Here is a 17,665-nt window from a genome sequence, read left to right as displayed (position 1 = left end):
CAAGCACTGGACTCTAGCCTGCGTCCAGAATGGGTTCCACTCTGGCAGGTGCCGCACCAAGAACCTAACTCCGAGTTCTAGAAGCACAGACGTTTTACACCTCTGCATCTTTGCTCACACCATTCTCTACCTGGAGCTGACACTTCTGTTCAGGTGCCTGCATTAGGCACCTCCAGGATTCTCAGGTGCTTTCGACTACAGCAACTCTCGGGTTACAATGCTGTCTCCTCCACTACGTCTCCGGTGCAAGATACAGTCCTCTCTCGCCTAGGTGCCCCAACGCCGGGTTTTGCCAGGCAAAATGCAGGAAACGCCAGAGCAGACACCCAGCAACTATTTAAAGATAAGTATGAAGCAGCTAACGAAACTTAACTTGTCGCCAACTTAACTTGTCGCCGTAAGAAATCCGCGCAGACACTGTCACGCCCTGCCGAGCCCTGGAGTGAGACGGGGCGGTGAAAGGACAGTTAGCGGGAGGTTTAAATGACACAGCACTAGAGTCCCACGGCCGGACTGGCTGAGCGCATGCGCGCAGCGGCCGAGGCACCGCCTCAGACGGCCTTTCCCGCATGCGCGGGAGCCCGGATGTGGATCCAGTTGGTTGAAAGCGCCGGGCGCTACAGTAATGGCCGCTCTCGGAATTGCGATGGGTGGTGGCAATTGGTTTTCGGCTTTGGCGCTCGGGGTGACTCTCCTCAAATGCCTTCTCATCCCCACATAGTAAGGGACCCGCACCACGGTTGGTCAAAGCGGGAGAGAGAAGCGAAGATGCCCGTGGGTGGGAGGAGGAAAGGGAACTTGAACGCTCATGTAGGCTCCGCCGTGCTTTTGCTAAGCTTCCCGCTCCGCCGGTTGATTGTTACTTGACCTGAGAACTAGATCATAGCCCTGGATGGCTAGGTTCAGGCTTGGCGCTGACTGAGTTAAATGTTTTTAAGCCTTGGGTCTTCATCCTTAATATGCAGATTAAGAACACTCAGCTCCACCATTCGTTCAGCTGTATTTAACAGTTGTCTGCTGGGCTAGGCACTGGAGATCCAGTGGTGAGAAAGACATTTCCGATTCTTGCCCTCGATAGATTAGTGGGGCCAGATAAAAACGAATGTTTCAGATTGTGATAGGATGTATAAAAGAAATTGACTACAGGTCAAGGCTTTACCCCTCTTTCAGGAGGTGATGTTTGAGTTAAAATTTGAAGGATGAAAGAGAATAAGCCATGTAAAAATCAGTTCAAGCATAGGAGAGAATAAGTGTAAATGCCCTGTGGTAGGAAAAAAACTCAAGAGCATTCTGGGAACAGAAAGTGACCGTTGTTGCTGAAGAGCATGATGGGAGGAGGAGAATGGCACAGGATGAGGTGGACAGTGGCCAGATCACACAGGATTAAATTGCTATTTGAAAAATAGAGGGGCAAGGCTGAAAGCATGGAAACCAGTTAGGAAGTATCCACCAAGTAATATGTATACTGTGGGTACTCAATATTAGCTTCCACCATCTGTTCATCCTTCCTAACTCTTATCCCATCATTTATCATTTCATTCCTTTTCTCCCTTCCTTCCAGGTCTCCCCACCCCTTCCCAGTTTAGGTTTTGGTTTACTGGTATCATTTGGTTCAAGTTCTTGGTGATATCCTGCTGGGTATGGAAGAACTGTATGGATAGAGTGTGCATTTATACTGATGTGTCTATGTAATTATATAAGCAATGAAATGTGTGTAGGTTTAGCAAAATGACTTACAGGGACTTAGAAAAAGGAGTTGGTCAGTTGAACTTTCTGTGCAACTGAAAATAAATAAGAAACATATCTCCATTTTAAAAGCAAATTGGAAAAAAATCTTTCTAAAATGAAGAAATTCCTTTCAAATCGGAGTGAAAGGGAATTCTTTTTTTTTTTTTAACTGTAGATCTGTGTATATAAAGTAATGTTTCTTGCTTTAGTTACTTCAGGGTTGTTACTTTCAATACTGCTCTTAGTCCAGGATTAAGAGCATATATAGTTGTAGTTAATGTTCTGCTTCTCAACTGCAAAACCCTGGGATGTGAGAGGGAAGGATTACAGCATTACGGTATTACAGGATAAATGTAAATATAGTGAACAAACTGTTAACTGCTTTTTGTATACCATGTACTGGGCTAGGTAGTACAGGGGAGGACAAAATGGATATGATCACTAATCCTATAAAGGGTATAGTTTAGTAGGATAACAGTTCCAGCAACAAATCAAAGTAAATATGTAATTACACAACTACACTGGTGTTAAGTGTTATGAAGAAAATTAGCCAGTAATCCTGTAGGAAAGTACTGTATGATCAAATGTTTAATCATATAAATAGAATGTATTGTGTGCAAGTATATCAAAATTCTTTTATTCCGTCATTCACTTCACTATGCTCTTGTTATGATGTGCTAAACAGGGAACACGGTTAGTGAAAGGAAGATAAACCTGGCTGTTACTACAAAACTTAGTTTACCAATGTTTAAAGAACACAACTTTTTTATCTGTCTCATAATTTGGACCTCTTGTGTACATACTGCTAATAACATGAAGACCTTTCTCTGCACTATATGCAAATGGTAACTAAACAAAGCCACTTTGAATCCTTAAAGGTTCTTTCCAGGTTTATGACAGTAATTGTATTTACATTTTATGGTGCCTAGTATTGACATAGTGTTATATCTCTGTAGTAAACAGATGAATCCATTAAAAAAAAAAAAGTGTTATAAGGGAAAAGAATGGGATTCTATAAGGGGACTAACTAGGGAGACTTACTTAGATTGGGTGTCAAGGAAAGTCTCAGGAATTGACATGTAATTGGAGGCCTGAAGACCACACCCAGTACATGTCTTTTGATAAACATAGGTAAATGTATTTCTGTTGACTACTGAATATACTTAGAAATTAAAATGCTAGCTCAGTTTTGAATTGTGATTTTGAGGAATCCATAGGAAATTAAGGGGACATTGTCAGCAGGAATTTGGAGATACCTATCTCTAGAACTCAGGAAAGAGATCAAGCTTGTACTGTGGTTTGGAAGTCATCATTATACCATTAATAATGGAAGCAATAAGAATGAATAAGATTGTCCAGAGTAGAGTAAGTTGCATAAAAAGAGGACCAAGAACTGAACATAGGGGATCATCAGCGTTTACCTGATGAATATTGGAATGGAAAGCCATGAAAGTTGGCTAGGAAATTCAGGAGATAGCTCACACTGGAAAGGTTGTATAAAACATTGGAAAGTGTTAATCGGGTTTTGTTGTGGAACTCGTTGACTTTGATGATGAGTGGTTAACTCCACAGGAATGTGTTGAGCCCATCTGTATATCAGGTGCTGTTCAAGACATGGAAGGGAAATACTGCAGTAGACAAATGGGAAAAGAAAATTATTCTGAAGAGGGGAGAAAGGCACAGAATATGCCACCCCAAAATATGTCTCTTTGCCATAAGGATTATTTGGGGCTGATTATTTGGAGAAACTGCAGATACAGGAGAAGCTCTGAAAACAGTAGAAGTTACCCTTTTAATAAGATTTGTAAGTTTTTCCTTTTTATAAGGAAAATTTATGTGAGAAAGGGGGCCTGTACCAGAAAGAGAGCTGTTACCAGAGATCACTTTTCCACCTGACTTATCTGCTGGCAGGGTGACCTTTGTGCACCAAACATCTTCTCACTTGAATTTCTTCTCCCCATTTGAAGCCCCAGGCTCCTATCCCTGTCCTTAGTTCAGGGTGGTATATAAGCCTTAATCATTTGGCCACCGTTTAAGCCTCATGTCTTTCTCATCTCTTTTCGGGCTCCCATATATACATATATTATTAAAATTGGCTTTTTTTTTCTCCTGTTAAATTTGTCTTATGTCAGTTTAATTCTTAGACCAGCTACAGAACTTGGAAGGGTAGAAGAGAAAATGTTTCTTTCCCTGCAGGAGAGATTCTTGACTATATTTACACATAGTGAGGAATTAGGAGACATGGAAAAGGCAGGGCAGGGGCCTTTTCTCACCTTCTCCATCTGATGAACTCCTGCTCATCCTTGAAGTTCTAGCTGGTGTGTGAAGCATTTTCCAGATAATGAATATTGTTAGAATTCTTTGTGAACAAGAGTAAGTGACCTCTGAGCAATAGCCAGAGGACCTCCCTTAAGAAAGAGTATGGGATTTTGCCCAGCCCTTTAGATAACTCCAAGAACCTTTTCACTTACTTGTAGATCCCCAACTTTTCCAGAAGGAGGTCTGGCCTTCAGATAAGTGAGGTGTCTCAGGATTATGTAATGCCTGTTTGTGTTTTTAGAGGATCATGAACTGTGGCTGTATAGGAGTGTTAGTCCATTTAAAAGCATAATTTTAGAAATGTGAAATTGATAAATGTAACAAAATCTCATTTTACTCATCTGATTACTTTGAATAGCCATTCCACAGATTTTGAAGTCCACCGAAACTGGCTTGCTATCACTCACAGTTTGCCAGTATCACAGTGGTATTATGAGGTAAGTTTAAATTTTCACTTTTTTGGTGGATTGTCTTTTACAGTGATGTGTGAAATCATATAAGTCTTACTGATATCAGAAGTTTTCCATGTGATTATAGCTCTAATTAATCTTTATAAAAATTGTACTTTTTCCTCAGTTCTGTCCTCTGGCACTATTAGGGAATCCCTGTACTTCAAAATGAGTTTCCCAAACAATAAATTAGAAATTATAATATTTGCCGCACCCCTTTTGAAAGAATTTGGGACTGGGAAAGAGGAATAATTAGATTCCAGGCCTGGCTCTGTCACAACATAGAAAATATATTTCATTTCTCTGAGCCTTAGTTTCTCATCTGGCACATAAAGATTAGGAATGAATTATTTCTAAGATCCTGCTAATCCCCACTATTTATGAAAAAAGAAATAATCAAATGTGATATATAGGTTTCTGATAATATACAAACCATTCTCTTCTATTATTTTTGAAAACTATGTATTTTTATTTCTGGTATGAATTACTAAGTTGGAATATGATATTTCAGAAGTGTCTTGATCAAAAATAGCACTCTGCTGCAGGGAGGTTTTTTTAAGACAATCTGCAAAGTTTTCTCTTAATTCATTGTTGCTTTTTGGGTTGGTTTGTTTGTTTGTTTGTTGTCAGATCAGAATAGTCCTTTGTACCAAAAAAGCTTAAGAACAATTGACCTAAGGGACCGAGTTCTTCTCACATAATAACATTATAAGTATTTGATAGGAATGCTAAGGATCTTTAAGTAATTGCTTTAGTATAAGATAGTTCAGTTTGCATGTATACATATCCATTAGAAGACATTTTGTGTGGCCTAGCAGTCAAGAGTTTGGGGCTGTGATTCCAGACCACCTCTCTATGACTTTCAGTTCTGCCAGCTGACACCCATGCTGAGTGACTGTGGGCAAACTGCTTGACCTCTCAAAGCCTCAACATCCCTAACTATTAAATGGTAATAAGTATTAGAGTGAAATGAATATGATGCTTATAATACTTAGCACAGTGCTTGGAACAGAAGTGCTCAGTAAACATTAAGAGTTATTAAGAATTAGCATTATTCATATCATGACCCTTAGACTGTAAATAAGAAGGCAGCCCCCTGTCTTCTCTTTCTCTCTGACCATTCCTTCCTTGCCTCCTTTGTTAACTTTTCCTCATCTGTACACCCTTTAAACAGCTGGTACTCTAGGGTTCTCTTTGTGGTACAGAATTTCAGTTCTGTAACTCTTTCTGGATGTTCTCTCATTTGTTCCTATAACCTTCACCACTGTCTGTTAACTTAGGATTCCTAGAACACTATTTAGGCCAAAGCTGTCTTCTTTATCAATTTATTTTAGATAAAAGAGTCTTATATAAAAGATACTCTTGTGGTACCTGGCTGGCTCAGTCAGAGCATGTAGCTCTTGATTTCAGGGTTGTGAGTTCAAGCCCCACATTGGACATAGAGCTTACTAAAGGAAAAAAAAAAAGTATTCTTGTAATGGTATACTTCTTTATTCTTCCTGCTCTGCTCAGAAATAACCACAAGAGCCAATAAGGAGCAAAACTCAGTTGTGGGCTTGACTATATGAGACAAGAACCTCACAGTAGGGGATAAGGCTGGAGAGGCACATGAGGTCAGGTCTGGAAGGGTCTCTTTGACATGGTAAGGAGAGTGAAGATGTGAGCAGTGGACTACCTAACTGTGACTTCAAACCTACCTTTCTGCTCTGGCTTCAGCTTAAATTGATTGGTCGACTGGTTCGGAAAGACACCAAAGAGACCCACAATAAATACTTGTGGAATGAACACAGTTGTTTTGAATCTTCATATGAAGAAGTTGGATATTTCTTTTTTTTTTCTTTAAAGTTTATTGGTTTATTTTGAGAGATAGAGAGCTTGCGCATGCACACACGTGAGTGGGAGAGGGGCAGAGAGAAGGAAACAGAGTTCCAAGCAGGCTCCAGTGCCATCAGTGAAGAGCCCAACATGGGTCTCAAACTCTCAAACCCTAAGATCATGACTGGAGTTGAAATCAAGAGTCAGATGATTAACCAACTGAGCCACCCAGGCGCCGTGAAGTTAGATGTTTCTATATCTGAAGAAATAGCTCTTCTTGAGAGCAAGATAGAGTTGCTCATATTAAGCAGTGTGGTAAGCAGCCAAGGGCGTTGCACCTAAGACCAGATATCATGAAACCAGCACAGGCTGACAACTCCTAGAACTGATAACCAGCAGAACCAGAAGAAGCCTGCAAAGACCCAAGACTGATTAAGCTCCTTTAAAAAGGGAGGACTTTTGCAGCAAACTGTCAGACTCTCCAGACGTTGAATACAGTGAAAGGGTCAGTGGGTCTTTGCAGGCTTCTTCTGGTTCTGCTGGTTATCAGTTCTGGGAGCCGTCAGCATGTTCTGGTTTCATGATATATGGTCTTAGTTGCAACGCCCTTGGCTGCTTACCACACTACTTGACATGAGTCACTGCTTGACATGAGTGACTCCATCTTGCTCTCTACAGCTCTGTTGTACTAGCTTACTGAGCTATGGATTTGGAGTCAGAAGCCCCAGATTTTAGTTCCACTTCTGCCAAATATTAGTTAAGTGATGGAACTGTTTACTTGGGAGGAAATGATAGCTAATAGCCTAACTGGCTTCCCAAAAACTGTTGAGGTAAGAGAATGGCCCAGATGGAAATCCTTGAGGTCCAGAGAACCTTCTCAGCTAGATTTGGAAAGTCTTTGTGTGGGGAATAGGAGCAGCATGTAGAAAGCCTCTGAGTGATATGGAATTGGGAATAGCAAAGAAATGACAGGGACATTTTATTTTGGAAAAATGGCCATCTCCCAGGCAGCACCTGTCCCTCCCAGTTTTTTTCAATGCTTTTCCTAGTCCCCATTTTATTTAAAGTAATAAATGTTCCAAATAAGGTAAAGTAGGACAAAACCTTTTACGCTTCTGTAGAGTAAATGGCTCTTTCAGGGTAGAGTGAACTCTGACATAGAAACTGTAGCTGGGAACTGCAGATGTTAAAGTTTAAGTTGATGTTGACTTTCCTGGAATTATATGGAGCAGTAATTTCTAAATTTGTTTCTTAAATATCTATACCCTAGCAAGAAAACATTTAAAAAAAATTTTTAAGTTTATTTATTTTGAGAGACCGAGCACATACAGGGAGGGGCAGAGGGAGAGGGAGAGAGAGAGAATCCCAAGTAGCTTCTGCATTATGCAGAGCCCGATGCAGGTCTCCAACTCACAAACCGTGAGATCATGACCTGAGCTGAAATCAAGAGCTGGACGCTTAACCTACTGAGCCACCCAGATACCCCGCAAGAAAACATTTTGATCATTTACTACTCCATGTGAGTTTATTTATAAATTACAAAAGTACTGCCTTATTAATATACTATTAAAAGTAGACATTAAACAGGATGAAATTAAAAAATAGAATTTCTAACTTTTCTTTCTCCAATTTAATAGCTCATCTTGTTTACACTCCCCGTTGGAAACTTGGGATTAGGGAAGGAACTTTTCATAGAGAATTTAATGGGTGGGTTCATAGCCTGAGTGCTTAAGACATACAGCCTCTGGGTTTGCCTCAGATCTGAGGCTTTCTACATGTTGGTACCTGCAGGGGGAGGAAACAAGCTACTTCTTATCTGGACCCAAAGTTGTCATTTAGCCTTACCATGAACAAAGAGCTAACAAGTAGTTTGTCAGAGTCTCTCTCACCTCATTTTATGCCACAGAGCGACCCTAAATAGTAGTCCCTATGAGCACCCAGTTAGTACCCAGTGAACCTTCAGTGCAATTCCAGAAGGAGAGGAATTTCCCATTGAAAAGAGCAACAAATACAGAGTAGGGAGATTATTATTACCGTCTGAGCTCTTAGAGGTGCAAGGTCTGAGTTTAGTTTTAGGGACATCCTATGGTGATAGCAATAATTTTTTAAATGATAAATAATATTTACGGACACTTTGTTTCTGGTTCAATACTATGTAAATAGTATTTGAAATGCGTATGTAAAATTTAATGCAGTAATGAGGTAGGTACATCCCTGTTGTTTGGGTGAGGAAATGGAGACTTAGAGTAATCTAACAAAACATAATATCCAGAAGTTATATATTTCATATACTATTTCATATGATCTGTATTTTCATTTACTCATTAGTGATTGCTTATTTATTTAACTAATGATTTTTTCATACTTAATATATCAGGCACTTACTAAAGGTTCAGAATACAGAAATGGCAAGGAGTGACTTTTGCTCTCTTAATCTCAGTATCTGATAACCTATAAGAACAAAAGATAAAAAGCATTTGTGTTATCTTTTGTCATTCATAACTGTGTTTCATATGTATTATATCAATTAACCCTCACAATACCTCATTTTACGAATAGAGAAGTTGAGTCTCTGAGACAGAACTTGAACCCAAGCTAGTGAATCATTTGTTATACCATAGCTCCCTTTATATATTTAGATGAGTAGCACCATGTCAGAACCAAGGTTATTGCAAGTTTCATTAATTTTCTTTGAAATATAGTTAATTCTATTTAAGGAAAATTGAAGACCATTATTAAATCACTTAGGAACCAGGTTTTGGTGGTCTGCTCAGTCTTACATAGAAATTACTCTATAATTTAATCATTTATTTAAAGTTTTGTTTTTTTTTTTTAATCTCTGTACTCATTGTGGGACTTGAACTCACAATCCCAAAATCAAGAGTTGCACGCTCTTCCAACTGAGCCAGCCAGGCACCCCAGGTCATGTTTTGAATGCAATTTTATTTCATGTGCTTTTTTAAAGACTAGAGAGTGAGGATTTTCAGTCTTTACACCCACTTTGTTTATTCAGTTATTTAGGATATGTTCTATTTTTTTATTTTTACAGGCAACTTCAGAATGGACCTTGGATTATCCGCCTTTTTTTGCGTGGTTTGAGTATGCCCTGTCACATGTTGCCAAATATTTTGATCAAGAGATGCTGAATGTCCGTAATCTGAACTATTCCAGCTCGAGAACCTTACTTTTCCAGAGATTTTCTGTTATCTTTACAGATGCACTCTTTGTGTATGCTGTCCACGAGTAAGTCTGAGAATGTCATTTTGTGTGGAAGGTGTTGAGGACATAATACAATATTAAGTAGTATTAACTGGTTCTTCATTTGAGAGAAACAAAGCTCACATGATAGCAAATTCTAGAATAGTTCTGAACTCTGTTACTGTGTTTTAAACTGTACAGTGAGTAATTACAGTAGGTAGTCTACCTATATCTTGTGGAAGACAATGGGGAATGAGGTGGGATTACAAGGCAGAGGCAGAACGAGAGATTGTGAGTGTTCTGAGGAGTAGTCTCACGTAGAGTTCCATGACCATTTCTCCTGCTCAGAATGGCTCCATATGCTTTTCTTTCCTTTCTTGTAACCGGCCCCCAGAGGTTTCTGTGACCTACCCTATTCTTTAGGATACACACACATACATACAGCACACACACTCGTGTACACATATTCATTGTGCTGACCACCAATGGAGTGTCCATTCTAGTAAACTCAGGAAACCTTACTGAGTGCTTTTAGTTGTTGTTTCTGGACTCTTTCCTTCATGAAGACTCTTCACTAACTTAAAAAAAATTTTTTTTAACGTTTATTCATTTTAGAGAAACAGAGCACAGGCAGGGGGGAGGGGCAGAGAGAGAGGGAGACAGAATCTGAAGCAGACTCCAGGCTCTGAACTCTCAGTACATGAGCTATGAGATCATGACCAGAGTCGAAGTCTGAGACTTAACCAACTGAGCCACCCAGGCGCCTTAGACTCTTCACTAATTTTAAGTTATGTTTATATTTTATATTTTTATGCTTTGCATCTTTTACTTATAAATTAATTTTAGTTGAATAGACATATATACAATGTCTTGCACAGTGACTTATAAGTAGTAAGTTCTCGGTTAATGTTGGTTCCTATTCTGTCCCAATACTTTATTAAGCCTGCTGGTATGATGTGACAGACCACCAACTGTGTCCCTTCATGACCCTTGTCACAAATGGATCATTTCTATTTGTGAGGCCCTCTACACTGAACCCCTGCCCCATCTAGGCAAGAGTCCCTTGGCAATGTTTTAACCCCTGCTCATTCTCAAGGAGTAGTTCCCACTTGACGCCTTAACATTCAATCTGTTTATGACCTAGCAAGAGTTGGAAGGGAAGGTGAGTTGTGATGTACACCTTTAAACTCAAAATGGTTGAATTGAAGTTCCTAGAGAAGCCATATAAGCAGAAGGAAGAGGGAATAGAATTCATTTCTACCTACAGTGTAGAAGGAGCAGTTAAATAAGATATAAATTGTTGAGATCTATGTCCCAGTTCCCAGAACCAGTAACAAAGTATAGACAGTAACTTACTTAATTTTCTCAATTATCCTGTAAGGTTACTGTCTCTGTTGAGGAAATGGGCTCCATGCAGGAAAAGCAGAACACCTTTTGCTAACCCCTCTTTAATTGCATCTTTATTGTCTGTTTCTTTTTTGGGGCTTAGATTTCTGTTTTTGCGATTTGCCGATACTCAGACGTATTTTTTAAAATCCTTTTTCTGGGATTATACATCATTGTCAAAATTTTGGAAAACAGAAAACCACACATGTACACAAAGTAGAAGTGACCTATACTCCTCCACTTACAGCTATCACCATCACCATTTTGCTATATATTATTTCATTCTCTCTTCTATGTCTGAATATAATTTTTATAAAATAAAAATAGGATCATAATTTTTTTCATTTGCTATTGTCATTTAATAATAGATCTTGACCTTTAAATGATACACATTTTTAATAAATGTTTTTAAAATTATTTGGACAATCGGGGCGCCTGGGTGGCGCAGTCGGTTAAGCGTCCGACTTCAGCCAGGTCACGATCTCGCGGTCCGTGAGTTCGAGCCCCGCGTCATGGCTCAGAGCCTGGAGCCTGTTTCCGATTCTGTGTCTCCCTCTCTCTCTGCCCCTCCCCCGTTCATGCTCTGTCTCTCTCTGTCCCAAAAATGAATAAACGTTGAAAAAAAAAATTTATTAAAAAAATAAATAAATAAAATAAATAAAATTATTTGGACAATCAGGAGCTATGAGTTCGTGGCTCTTTTTTTTTTTTTTTTAGGGGATGTTAGATCTGATAGGATTTATTTATTTATTTTTAATGTTCACTTTTGAGAGAGAGAAACAGAGCATGAGCGGGGGAGGGTCAGAGAGATAGGGAGACATAGAATCTGAAGCAGTCTCCAGGCTCTGAGCTGTCAGCACAGAGCCCAACATGGGGCTCAAACTCACGAACCGTGAGATCATGACCTGAGCCAAAGTTGGAGCTTAATCAACTGAGCCACTGAGGCACCCCATTCTATTTTTTTTCAAATGTTTATTTATTTATTTTTGAGAGAGAGAGAGTAAGTAGGGGAGCAGTAGAGAGAGAGGGAGGGATTAAATCCCAAGCAGGCTCTGTGCTGTCAGGGCATAGCCCAATGGAGGGCTCGAACCCACAAACCATGACTTGAGCCAAAATCAAGAGTCGGACGCTTAACCAACTGAGCCATCCAGGTGCTCCTCGTGGCTCTATTTTTAATTTGGCTGCTATGATATATAATTTAGAGTACCATATTATTCGGGTCTGCATTTTTTTATTATACTTGATATACAATGTTACACTGTTATATTAGTTTCAGGTATGGTCTGCATTTTTTACACTTCAGGACTAAATAGTGTGTGCCCTCTCAACTTTCAAAATCCTTCCCTTTGAGTTTATGGTGGCTGTTTGTTTTTTTTTCATTTTACTAAATGAAGACTGTTTCACATCAGCAGAGCTGAGAAAGAGACACGGAACTGACCCTGAGGTCTTTGTTTCTGCTGTCACCTTTTTAAGCAGTCAGGAACAGCATGGACAGTTTATCAGGAATAGCTACTAAAATATGTCTGAGTGTATCAGAGTGTACTCTGTAGTGGTATAGTGATGTTCTAATGAAGATAAAAGCTCTTTCTGCTTCCTTCCTGGTGTTCCACTGTAGGTGCTGTAAATGCATTGATGGGAAAAAAGCAGGTAAAGAACTTACAGAGAAGCCAAAGTTTATTCTATCAGTGTTACTGCTGTGGAACTTCGGGTTGTTAATCGTGGACCGTATCCTTGACATTTTCTGCACTATTCCCTTACTTACTCTGATATATACTAAGTATGAGATTAATTATTTCTTCGGTGGTAATTCTGAAATGTGAGCTGCTTTTGAAAATGGGTGTGGGGTGGGTCCGTGGGTTCCCAAAACTGTGGTTTCTATGGGTTCTCCCAACTGTACCAAACACTGATTTTTAGAGCACTTTGTTTCTGAAAAGCTAGTGGTGATATTCAAGAACCAGTTAAACCATCAGTAAAGCACTATACTGGGATTTGTTAACTGTCTTTAGATCCATCAGATACATATATCTTACATAGTTTTAGAACACATTATTCTAAATACCTTTTCTAGGAAAGGGCCTGTCTCAGTGTTACATATGGGACCAGGCAGACCTTCATGCTCTTCTACCACCTTAGATTACCACATATTAACAGGCAAAGTTCTTAAATCCAGAAGATACGAATGAAACTAAAATCTTAACGACAGGAGCCTAATATTTTACAGTTTTCATAAAGGTAGCCATGTGTGAGGAAAACACCCGCACTTTGGTTCAAGTCTGACCTGGACTCAGCTCTTAGCTATGGCATTGCAGTAGCTTTAGGCCGTGTGTAGATTAATGGCTCTGAGCTCTGATGTCCTCACAGGTTCGTCGTGAGGCTTACTAGGATTGTGTATATATACTATAAACGAGGGGGTGCTGCATGCCAGTGGCCTTCAGTAGCTGTTAGGTCCCTTCCTTTCTCATCCCTAATTTAAAAAACAAAACCAGAAAATTCCCTGTCCTGTAGCTGCTGTGTCTTTTATTTATTTATTTATTTATTTATTTTCTCAACGTTTTTATTTATTTTTGGGACAGAGAGAGACAGAGCATGAACGGGGGAGGGGCAGAGAGAGAGGGAGACACAGAATCAGAAACAGGCTCCAGACTCTGAGCCATCAGCCCAGAGCCCGACGCGGGGCTCGAACTCACGGACCGCGAGATCGTGACCTGGCTGAAGTCGGACGCTTAACCGACTGCGCCACCCAGGCGCCCCTGCTGGGTCTTTAAGATAGAAAAAACATGGGAAAGTTTCCTGGTTTTCTTCTTAAACATAATTTTTTTATCCCCTATATAATACTTGGCACTATATACATTTATTTTATTTTATTTTTTATTTTTTAAAATTTACATCCAAATTAGTTAGCATATAGTGCAACAATGATTTCAGGAGTAGATTCCTTAGTGCCCCTTACCCATTTAGCCCATCCCCCCTCCCGTAACCCTCAGTTTGTTCTCCATATTTATGAGTCTCTTCTGTTTTGTCCCCCTCCCTGTTTTTATATTATTTTGCTTCCCTTTCCTTATGTTTATCTGCTTTGTCTCTTAAAGTCCTCATATGAGTGAAGTCATATGATTTTTGTCTTTCTCTAATTTCACTTAACATAATACCCTCCAGTTCCATCCATGTAGTTGCAAATAGCAAGATTTCATTCTTTTTGAAAAGAGTAACACTCCATTGTATATATATACCACATCTTCTTTATCCATTCATCCATCGATGGACATTTGGGCTCTTTCCATACTTTGGCTATTGTTGATAGTGCTGCCATAAACATGGGGGTGCATGTGTCCCTTCAAAACAGCACACCTGTATCCCGTGGATAAATGCCTAGTAGTGCAATTGCTGGGTCGTAGGGTAATTCTATTTTTAGTTTTTTTTTTTTTTTTAATTTTTTTTTTTCAACGTTTATTTATTTTTTTGGGACAGAGAGAGACAGAGCATGAACGGGGGAGGGGCAGAGAGAGAGGGAGACACAGAATCGGAAACAGGCTCCAGGCTCTGAGCCATCAGCCCAGAGCCTGACGCGGGGCTTGAACTCACGGACCGCGAGATCGTGACCTGGCTGAAGTCGGACGCTTAACCGACTGCGCCACCCAGGCGCCCCTATTTTTAGTTTTTTGAGGAACCTCCATACTGCTTTCCAGAGTGGCTGCACCAGCTTGCATTCCCAGGCACTATATACATTTTAATTAGAGTTTGTCTAAGGTTTGACTCTGTTTATAGAAAACACATTTATGAGAAGTTCAAACTGGAGGAATATTTTTGTCTTTAGTTTACCTATTAGGAAAGCATTTGCATTTTTATATTCAATCTGCTGGCACAATTCAACTTAAATTTGGTATCCTCTGTTGTCTTTCCTTAATCTAAGTCCAGATATTCATTTCCAGTACAATGGTTTTTTATTTGGATTAATGCTACTCTCCATTGCACGATTATTTCAGGTAAATACAAAATAGGCTGATTAGATTTTTGCCCTTAAGTCTGACTTTGAGCTTTGAAAGGCAACAATAAGTTGGTGATGGGTAGACTTATTTGATGAACTGTTTTGAATTGTCAAGCACTATAGATAATTTTATTGCATACTTCTCATAAATCCCATCTTCTCTTTTGACAATAATTTTCTTCCTTTTGCGAATAGACTCTAGAAACTTGTTAGAGGGTGGCAGACCTGAAATAAACTTGTGTTGCTGTATTTGGCTGGAATCATTTACCTAGGAATGAAGTCTCCAGTTTTTACAATATAATAACTGATGGTGGGGTTTCGTCGTCAGAAGTATATAGCATAGTGTAATGGAAAGTATGGGATTTGGAATCAGAAGATTTGAGTTGAAATCCTGACTGACCCTAATGAACTGTATGACTCAGACAGGGCTCACACAAATGCATTGGCTACTTTGGGTTAGGTACATCATATATAATATCTTATTGAGTAAACCTCACAACTATTCTATGAAATTATTGTCATTATTTTCCTCCTCTTTATAGAGGAAGAAATCAGAAGTTCATATTTTGGGGTCACCTCTCTGTATGCTGGATAAGAATCTTTAGCACTGGCGTTTAGGAATTTATAGGGAATTTTGATTCACAGTCAGATTTGGGAACCATTACCCGAAAGTAAGTCATTTAACCCCCTCAGCCACAGTTTTTGCATCCATAAAATGAAATGTACCTCTTATTACATTCTTATTTGTAACATGGGGGCCCCCTACCTCACAGGGACTTTGGAAAGATCAAATTTGATAATCTGCTTTAAAATTCTTTGTCAACTATAAATGTCTGGATAAGTTTTTGTCTTTTAACCATAAAAAGCCATGTAGCACTTAGAGCATAATTGGCATTCAGTGAATGATTGTTAAATAAAGTTTAGCTAGACCTTCTCTGAATCTTAAGTTGAAAAAGCGGTGATCAGAGATCTGGAAACAACCCATTATTTTTCCTGATCATTCCTCACTCATCTATTCTAGAGCACACCCTGATGAGACAGTGAGAGAAGGAACCTGGCCTTTCATGGCCCCTTTGGCAGCTTCCTTGCTGAACCACAGGAACATTATCTCATTTGATCCCCAAATTCCTGTGAGGTAGGTAGAATTCAGATTTATTTAGTTATAGTCAACTTGGGGATTTTTTGTTGTTGTTGTTTATTTGTTTTAAATCAGAATACCTTTAGTTCTTGTAGGTAGTTTGTTAGGATCAAGTACTGTACTCGGTGCCTTCAGCCTGATAGTACTATATGTTACCTGATCTCTAACACCAGATTTAGGTGGCTCTTTGGTAGCATAACATCATATGTATTCTTTCATACTCTCATCCCCAGGTCCAGGAGATGAGGGTGATTGAATTCTCTGGGCTTCAGATGTTTAAGGAGCATTGGGGTGTGTTTTTATGATAATGTGTCCTGTACCTTAGCATCAAGCTTAGTATTAAATAAATATTTGTTGCAGTAATGAACTAGGCTCAGTATAAAAACTAACTAGAATCATTTGCCTGTTTTCTCCTTATATTGCATGTAGAATATTTGCCTGAAATTTAAAACCTTTTTATTATAGCAAATTTAAATCATATACAAATGTAGAGAAAATAAGAATAGCACAGTGATCTACACACAAACACACACAAGATTATTTTGAAACATATCCCAGATGATTTCATTCATTAAGCATGTCAGAATATAGATTTTAAAATATGTATTTTTTAAATTGTGTTGAAATACACATAAAATTAACTATCAACCATTTTTTTAGTGTACAGGCTAGTATTGTTTTAAGTATATTCACATTGTTATGCAACCAGTCTCCAGGGTTTTTTTATTTTTTAATAAACTTAATTTTTAAAAATAGCCCTAGGTTTATAGAAAAGTTAACAAAGATAGTACAGAGAGTCCCTGTGCCCCTCACCCCATTTTCCCCTCATGTCACCGTCTTACATAACTATGACACTTTCATAGTTCATTCTTTCAACAAGACTAAAAAGCACTATTGTACACCTAAAACCAGCATAACACTGTATGGTTAACTAACTGGAATTAAAATTAAAACTTAAAAAGAGACTAAAAAATCAACATTGGTGCTGCACTCAGATTTCACCAGTTTTTCCAATAATGTTATTTTTCTGTTCCAGGATCCAACCAGGATACTACATTACTACATTTAGTTTACCCTGAATTTTAAAGTGATATTTCCCTTTTAAATCCCCTAGAAAAGGCATATGGAAGGAGCATTTCTCTTTGCTGTTCTTCTACACTTCAAGCACATCTACCTCTATGTAGCCCCGGCTTATGGTGTATACCTGCTACGGTCTTACTGTTTCACTGCAAATAAACCAGGCAAGTTTTAGTGACAATAACAAAACCTTTATTTTCTTTTTCCTTGATTCAGTAGCTTGCTTCATGAGAGGATTTTATGAGGCACAACAGATATCTCTCGTTTATTCATCCTATAAACCCTTGACCATTCTGACTTTTCTGTGCTCTTGTCACATCATGAAGGTTGGTGTGCTATCAGGGGATACTTCTGGTTTTAGCACATTGTATAAGTTATGGTTTTCCATGCTCCTGGTAACGGTAATGTTCCTTTTCTGTAGATGGATCCATCCGATGGAACAGTTTCAGCTTTGTCCGTGTTATTTCTCTAGGACTGATTGTTTTTTTAGTTTCTGCTCTTTCACTGGGTCCCTTCCTAGCCTTGGTAAGTCTTTTATTTTTTAAATTAAGTAATACATGTTTTTTGTTGTTG

The 17,665-nt window shown here is 38.9% G+C and overlaps 1 protein-coding gene across 6 annotated transcripts in view; it reads left to right on the top strand.

The window, feature by feature from the left end:
- Nucleotides 1–561: 561 nt before the first annotated feature.
- Nucleotides 562–17,665, top strand: part of ALG8 (ALG8 alpha-1,3-glucosyltransferase) — a 29,730-nt gene continuing 12,626 nt past the window's right edge. For 3 of the 6 annotated variants that reach the window (XM_086678403.1, XM_086678406.1, XM_025928435.2), the window contains exons 1-7: nt 562–720; nt 4,406–4,484; nt 9,361–9,554; nt 12,511–12,620; nt 14,808–14,875; nt 17,130–17,256; nt 17,514–17,617. In XM_086678403.1, the coding sequence (XP_086534529.1) occupies nt 626–720; nt 4,406–4,484; nt 9,361–9,554; nt 12,511–12,620; nt 14,808–14,875; nt 17,130–17,256; nt 17,514–17,617 (777 nt within the window). In that variant the 5' untranslated portion in view covers nt 562–625. Of the gene's footprint in view, nt 721–4,405; nt 4,485–9,360; nt 9,555–12,510; nt 12,621–14,807; nt 14,876–15,896; nt 16,013–17,129; nt 17,257–17,513; nt 17,618–17,665 lie in introns of those variants that run through there. The other 3 variants (XM_086678404.1, XM_086678407.1, XM_086678405.1) reach the window with 3 other exon arrangements.

The sequence above is a fragment of the Puma concolor genome, chromosome D1 (assembly GCF_028749965.1).
Source record: "Puma concolor isolate L17-30 chromosome D1, mPumCon1.1.hap2, whole genome shotgun sequence".
Lineage (NCBI taxonomy): Eukaryota > Metazoa > Chordata > Mammalia > Carnivora > Felidae > Puma > Puma concolor.
This window is presented reverse-complemented; position numbering and strand designations above follow the sequence as displayed.